The sequence below is a fragment of the Astatotilapia calliptera genome, chromosome 3, assembly GCF_964374335.1.
Source record: "Astatotilapia calliptera chromosome 3, fAstCal68.1, whole genome shotgun sequence".
Lineage (NCBI taxonomy): Eukaryota > Metazoa > Chordata > Actinopteri > Cichliformes > Cichlidae > Astatotilapia > Astatotilapia calliptera.
Window position 1 is genome coordinate 80989673 of NC_137424.1, and position 7776 is coordinate 80997448.

A 7776-nucleotide genomic window follows, 5' to 3' on the forward strand; every position below is an offset into this window, starting at 1 on the left:
TCCTGCTAGACCTTAGCGCAGCATTCGATACTGTCGACCATAATATCCTATTAGAGCGTTAGAACATGCTGTATTACAGGTACTGCGCTGCAGTGGTTTGTATCATATCTATCTAATAGACTCCAGTTTGTGCATGTAAATGGAGAGTCCTCTTCACACACTGAGGTTAATTATGGAGTTCCACAGGGTTCAGTGCTAGGACCAATTCGGTTTACATTATACATGCTTCCCTTAGGCAGTATCATTAGAAGACATAGCATACATTTTCACTGCTATGCAGATGACACCCAGCTCTATCTGTCCATGAAGCCAGATAACACACACCAATTAGTTAAACTGCAGGAATGTCTTAAAGACATAAAGACCTGGATGGCCGCTAACTTTCTGCTTCTTAATTCAGATAAAACTGAGGTTATTGTACTCGGCCCTGAAAATCTTAGAAATATGGTATCTAAGCAGATTCTTACTCTGGATGGCATTACCTTGGCCTCCAGTAACGCTGTGAGGAACCTTGGAGTCATTTTTGACCAGGACATGTCCTTCAACGCACATATTAAACAAATATGTAAGACTGGGTTCTTCCATTTGTGCAACATCTCTAAAGTTAGAAATATCCTGTCTCAGAGTGACGCTGAAAAACTAGTTCATGCATTTATTACTTCCAGGCTGGACTACTGTAATTCTTTATTATCAGGATGTCCAAAAAACTCCCTGAAAAGCCTTCAGCTAATCCAAAATGCTGCAGCAAGAGTCCTGACAGGGACTAGAAAGAGAGAGCATATTTCTCCTGTTTTGGCTTCCCTTCATTGGCTTCCTGTTAAGTCCAGAATTGAATTCAAAATCCTGCTCCTCACATACAAGGTCTTAAATAATCAGGACCCATCTTATCTTAATGACCTTGTAGTACCATATCACCCTATTAGAGCACTTCGCTCTCGCTCTGCAGGCCTACTTGTTGTTCCTAGAGTATTTAAAAGTAGAATGGGAGGCAGAGCCTTCAGTTTTCAGGCCCCTCTTCTGTGGAACCAGCTTCCAGTTTGGATTTGAGAGACAGACACTATCTCTACTTTTAAGATTAGGCTTAAAACTTTCCTTTTTGCTAAAGCTTATAGTTAGGGCTGGCCCAGGTGACCCTGAATCCTCCCTTAGTTATGCTGCAATAGACGTAGGCTGCCGGGGGATTCCCATGATGCATTGAGTTTTTCCTTTCCAGTCACCTTTCTCACTCACTATGTATATAAACAAGTCCTTTCATAACCCCATATCTACACTGTGTCTTTGTGTCATGGGGGGGAAGTCTGTATCTTAATATTGAAATACTGTGATAATAATAATAATAATAATAATAATAATAATGTGGAAAAGTTCAAGAGGGCCGAATACTTTTGCAAGCCACTGTATTAAAAACAATTGCATATCCAGAGGAAATATTTTTGACAATGAATGAGTCACGTTTTAAACACAGTTTGAATAATCAGCACTGACAGACATTTATTGAGCTCTACAAACTCATCGATGGACGACAACCTGATGATGGGTGAATTTGGAGGGCGAGCTTGAACAGGATTGACTGCTGCGTCAGTACATGCAAAAAGTCTTTGATAGGTTTATAAGATCATGTCAGCGTCAGAGCGATCCAGCAATATTGATCAGTACAGGCAGTGTTATGTTTATATTCTCAAAAATCAACAGACTCATATTCATGTTTCTGTCACAGAGTGGTGACCTTTTCAGGTGTACCTCTGCTGTCACAGCCCTCCCCTGCACCTGCACCACCAAACAAACAAGGAAGTCATATTTAGATATTAGAATGAAACTTCCTCGTTCTGATTGTTGGACAGTCCAATGTTTCTTCTTTCTCCTTTCCGTAGCAATATGTAAATGAGTCTGTATATAACTCATATTAACAGTGTGTCTTTGAGTCAGGGGTAAAAACTGTATGTTCATATTGAAATACTCAGTACAAAGAGAGAGTGTGTTAGTACAGATGGTTATTTACTGCACAGCTGTCTGCATGAACACCAGAGAAGAACCAGATGTAAGTTTCAAACCTGCAGGCTCATTTCATGTTTGTGTACAGAGGTGCTGTGTGGACCACATTTGAACTGTTGCTTTTTTCTTCATGGACAATTTTAAACAGATGATCATTTATTAAGAACAATCATATATTTCTTACAGCAGTGTGTGACAAACTAGATATCTGTGTTTAATATAAAGTGCTGCGTGTCCATCAAACACTGAAGAGCTGCTGGATTCATTGTTTCCTCCAAATGACAGAAAAGTCATTTTCATGTGACAGAGCGACGATGCAGTGGAGTCTGTTTCTGCTTCTTCTGATGGGTGAGTGATCATTTTACCAGGGCTCCTGATTGTTTCCACCTGAAATCCTTTAGTTTGATCAGGACTCATTAAACAAATGAACCCTTACTGAGAAAATCAAGGATTGACCTGTAAACTGGACAGTTTGATGGGAACATGAGTTTCCTGCTTGTATCAGCAGATATTCAACAGTATTTCTTCTGTTTCAGGTCAGTGTGTCTTCATCACATGTCAGCTGTATGAGTACCACTTTATTAAAGAAGAGATGAGCTGGGATGAAGCACGGGCATACTGCAGAGAGAACTACACAGACCTGGCCAAAGTGTTTGACCTGACAGACATGAGAAGACTTCAAGACTCTGCACAGACTCAAACAGAAGCCTGGATTGGACTGTACAGCGAGCCAGGAAGAGACAACAGGAGGTGGCACTGGTCTCTGCCGGGGGAGGAATACACTGAAAATAAGAGGTGTTGGGCAGCTGGAGAGCCAAATGATTATGGTGGCACCCCTGAGAACTGTGTGATAATAGAAGACAAATGGGCTGATTACCCATGTACTCACACATCTCAGTTCATCTGCTATGACGGTGAGGATATGTGGACAGTGATATAATAAAATATTTAATAATGTTATAATTTAGTTTATAATCTGTGTTGTATCATATGTTCCTGAAAGAGACAGTTTGAAGAATGAGGCAAATTAGCTATCCACAAACTTCCAGAAGCTTGTGTTATAACTAAGGATGTACAATCATCAGTGTTTCCACTGCAAAGAGCTACGAGGCAGGGTTGTCCTCTGTCCCATCTCCTCTTTGCATTAGCACTTGAACCTCTAGCTGAGGCCATTCGGCAGCACCAAGATGTGCACAGTACAACAGTGGGTGAAACAAATCATAAGATAGCATTGCTGATGTTATTCTGTTGTTCTTTTCAAAACCAGAACTACCAATACCAGCCATTATGCCCATTATATATGAGTTCAGCTCATTCTCTGGTTACAGAATTAATTTTGGGAAATCAGAAGTCTTGCCGCTGGGTGATCAGATTAACTCTTTGCCAGATATTTCTAATCCCTTTCAATGTTCCCCCAGTGGCTTCACATACCTTGGGCTAAACATTACACCAGTTCTTAAAGACTTATGGAAACTGAACTTATCACCAGTTTTAAAAAATTAAAATTTATTAAGATTTAGATAGATGGCAAAAATGTCCTCTTTCTCTTATGGGGCGTTTGAGCCTAATAAAAATGAATATTGTCCCACGTTTATTATATCCCCTACAAAGGTTACCTCTATGGATAACCCAGAAAGTTTCTTGTGATATAGAAGTCTTTTTAAAATGTATCTGGGATGGCAAGAAACCTAGATTAAGAATTTGAATTTTACAACTGCCTACTGATAGGGGAGGCTTAGGGTTACCAAATTAAAGTTTTTATAATTGGGCATGTCATGGCTGTGTTTTATGGGAGTGGCTACATGCTTATCTAAATTCGCATTCCCACCTAGACTCTTGGTCTACTTCACCTTCTTCCCTTTGGAGCTTAGCTGTCTGTGACAAAACAAATTACAAACTGAGATTAAGAGTATTCCCAATTATTTATGATACAATAAGGGTTTGGATGGAAATGCGTAAAAGGTTGGGTAGAGAAGACTGCACTTCATTCGTGACTCCTTTATTGAGAAACAAAGACTTTGTTCCAGGAATGTCTTGCAGTATGTTCGATGCATGGTGTAGAATATATATACTGGAAGTGCTGGGTATACAAGTCTGGCCTAAGTCTTCGGTCTGAAAGACTGCAGCAGTGCAGGACTTTAATTAAGCTCCATAGAGGAAGTTACATCAGAGCTTAACATGTTTAAACCAAATGTGATGCAGCCAGATGTGAACTTATAGTTGTAGCAGATGCAGTATATATATGAGAAACAGGTAATACTATAATTAGTAGGGCCAAAGATAACTAAGAAACAATCATAACACATCATCTACTACGACACAGCAATATTTTACAATGTCCACAAGGGGTCAGTGTAAAACCATAAGTTGGCTAAATAGCTTTAACGGGCACAATCTGTGGCACAAACAACTATAGCTATTATCATACCAGTTAACTTGTCAAACATAATAACACTTACAGGTTCATTAACGCTCACGTAATCACGCGTTACAACTAATAATGATAATGGATTGCATTTATATAGCACTTTTTGAGACCCTCAAAGCGCTGTATAATTCCACTATTCACTCACTCTCACATTCACACACTGGTGGAGGCAGCTACAGTTGTAGCCACAGCTGCCCTGGGGCAGACTGACAGAAGCGAGGCTGCCATATCGTGCCATCGGCCCCTCTGGCCATCACCAGTAGGCGGTAGGTGAAGTGTTTTGACCAAGGACACAACGACCGAGACGGTCCGAGCTGGGGCTCGAACCGGCAACCTTCCGACTACAAGACAAACTGCCAACTCTTGAGCCACGACCGCCCTGCCATGCTCTGCTGCCTTTTGCCTCTCACTCTGCCTCTGCGTGATGCGCACATGACCACTGATGTGCTTCCCTTTGGGTGCGCTTTATTCTTGCCTTTGGACATCCTGAGGCTGAGTCAGCAGAGAATTTGCATATGTGGCATAAAAACGGATGAAGGGTAACTGGCGACTTGTTTCAAAACAACACACTGATGAACTTTGAGCAATTACAGTCAGATTTTAATATTCCTAGAGACCATTTTCATTTTATATGATGATAAGGAGACATTTCTCATTAAGCGAAAAGACAGAACCCATTTCATTTCCGCTTTTTATTCTCTTCTATAGACTCTCAGTAGCAGCACACTGAGCGCTATTCATAAATGGGAAAGAGATCTTAATATTCAAGATACCAAAGAGGAGTGGAAAGGATCCATTAACATAGTTAGATCCACTTTTACTTGCAACTGCTTGCGAGAAACCCAATACAAAATCCTATTCTGCCTATACATAGCTCCTAATGTTTTGCATAAGATCACACCTCATATTTCCCCCTTCTGTAGTCAATGTCAGAAAGAAACTTTTTTTCATTATTTCTGGGAATGCAAACTCATCAAAAGATTTTCGAGATCCACATCTCAAGAATTAACTAATATTTTTAAGAATCAGATCCAAGGGGACCCCTCCTATTTTCTTCTCCTCTTGCTTTTAAGATGTCCTCAATAGGACAATAGGTAAATAGGAAGTGAGCGTAAAGGACAACAGTTCACTCTTTTTTCTAAATCTGTGGGTAAATGGATGAAAAATATATTTTTTATTTTTCTCTTCTTTTTTTAAAATTTTCTTTTCTTCACCCCCCCCCCTATTTTCATTTGTAAAGGTATGTAATCACTTTAATGTATGTAATTTCCTTTGGGTGTTTTTTTCATTTCTTGTTTGTCTGTGTTGTTATGTTTTTATGCTTTTCCTAATAATGACTAAAAACTGTTAAAAGATATGAAAGTTTGAATAGATATAGAGACGAGAAAATGTTTGTTTTTGCTGGGAAAGAAAAAGACAAATTAGTTGAAAAAGATGATGGTTTTTTGTTTTTCTGTTGACAGCAACAATGAAAGACAACAAAACCTTTCATTTGATTATTATGGCGATTATGGCGAAGAAGACCTGGACTCAGGCTCAGAGCTACTGCAGACAGCATCACACTGACCTGGCCAGTGGACTCGATCAGATATACAGTGAAGAGTTTAAGAAGCTGCAGAAGTCTACAGCCTCGTGGATCGGCCTGTTCAGAGACAGCTGGAGGTGGTCAGATGGAAGTAACTTCTCTTTCAGATACTGGGACATGGACTCATTTAATGATGGACTAAACAACAGGAAATGTGCTACGACTCTGTTAGAGAGATCAGGAAGATGGAGCTCTGCTGGATGTGACCAAAGAAAGCCTTTCTTCTGCTATGATGGTGAGTTTACACAGATTTATCTCAGCTGTTTGTCCAACAGATGAACTGCTGGAGTCACTGAGAGGATTTAGGTCAGTATGTTTCTTCAGCTACTTATTTCTGCAGGTGAAGATGTTTAGCTGATGGTTGGAACAGAGATTTCTCTGTAGAGCGACTGATTCATCTGAAGAATCACTGAAATGTTTTCTTTTGTTCTTCCAGTGAAACTGGACCAAACATCCAGAGACTTCAAGTCCAGATTTTACTGATTTCATGTTTTCTCTGATTTTATGGCAGATAAACTGATTCTAATCAGGGAAAACAAAACCTGGGAGGAAGCCTTGAATTACTGCAGACAGACACATCATGACCTGGTTTCAATCAGCAACCCTGAGGAGCAGCGATGGGTCCAGGAAAGAGCCAAAAACGCCTCGACTCCTTTCGTGTGGCTGGGACTGCAGTACGGCTGTGCTGCACGTTTGTGGCTTTGGGTCACTGATTATGTAGTGTGCTATGAGAGGTGGGCTTCAGGGGGAAGGACTGAAGCCTGTGGCATGTCTGCAGCCATGACCACAGGAGGGCAGCACGAGTGGGTCAGTCAGAGGAGAAATGAGACATTTAATTTTATTTGTATAAAACACTAAAGTTTAAACCTAAAGTCACTTCTTAGCTGCACATGTAGATTTTCTGGGGTGAACTCTGTGTTTCTGCTCAGTGTTTACAGTCTCTGGGTTTGAAAATGACCAACAGATTTTTACCTGCAGCTTAGACATTTGCAGAGAGCAGTCTGTGTTTCATGTCCTCTCCTTTACCAGAGTCAGGAGCATCTTGGTTTCTTCCTTCATTGTTGCTGGATTGGTTCATTATTAAACTGTAGCAGGATGTTTGTTGTATTTAGTTCAGATAAGGTGATGGTTTTAATGTTTCTGCTTCATGTGCTGTAAATCTTTGCATCGCTCCATTGTATCCTCAGCTTGAATTACAAAGCCTGTCACTAAAAGCAGGTAAAACCATGTTTGTGTCATGACTCCATATGAGCTCTATAATCTGATCATGTTTGTTAATGTAGCCAAATAAACCTTCTGTGGCGGAGGTGTGGTCCCGGGCTCGGCTGCAGGGGAGGAGTGGTGCAGCGAGCTCAACGGGAGGGTGCTGGAGAGGCAGGTGAGAACACAGCTGATGGCGTTTGGCCTGATGACGGTTTCCTTTTTTAGTGAGACAGGAGAGGAGCGGAGGGGAAGCTGGGAACAGCTGAGACCGGAGCTGTAGCTAACATACATTTGAAGATTGTTTATGGAGTTTTCTCAGAAGTCTGAAGAGATTTTTCCAATTTATTGTGATTCAGTGTTTTATTATGAAGGGAAATCCTTTGAAATCTATATGAGTGACAAACAGGACGTGTGCTCTGTGAATGGTGTGATAGAATCAGAGGTTTTCTCAGGCTGCACTCATTCATATAGAAACAAATCTGAAAGCACAAACCTCCAACAGTTGATTCTGTTCATCTGGACGTAGCGTTTTGTGGGAGAAAATTTCGTCACTCATCCAAGTGACGTC

The 7776-nt window shown here is 40.7% G+C and overlaps 1 protein-coding gene across 1 annotated transcript; it reads left to right on the forward strand.

The window, feature by feature from the left end:
* The first annotated feature begins 1924 nt into the window (after positions 1-1924).
* On the forward strand, positions 1925-7361 carry LOC113009912 (putative C-type lectin domain family 20 member A). Its single transcript, XM_080294514.1, has 5 exons — positions 1925-2038; positions 2179-2340; positions 2529-2906; positions 5884-6240; positions 6517-7361. Exons 2-5 carry the CDS (start codon positions 2271-2273, stop codon positions 6861-6863), a joined length of 1152 nt encoding a protein of 383 aa, XP_080150640.1. The 5' UTR covers positions 1925-2038; positions 2179-2270; the 3' UTR covers positions 6864-7361.
* The last annotated feature ends 415 nt before the right edge of the window (positions 7362-7776 follow it).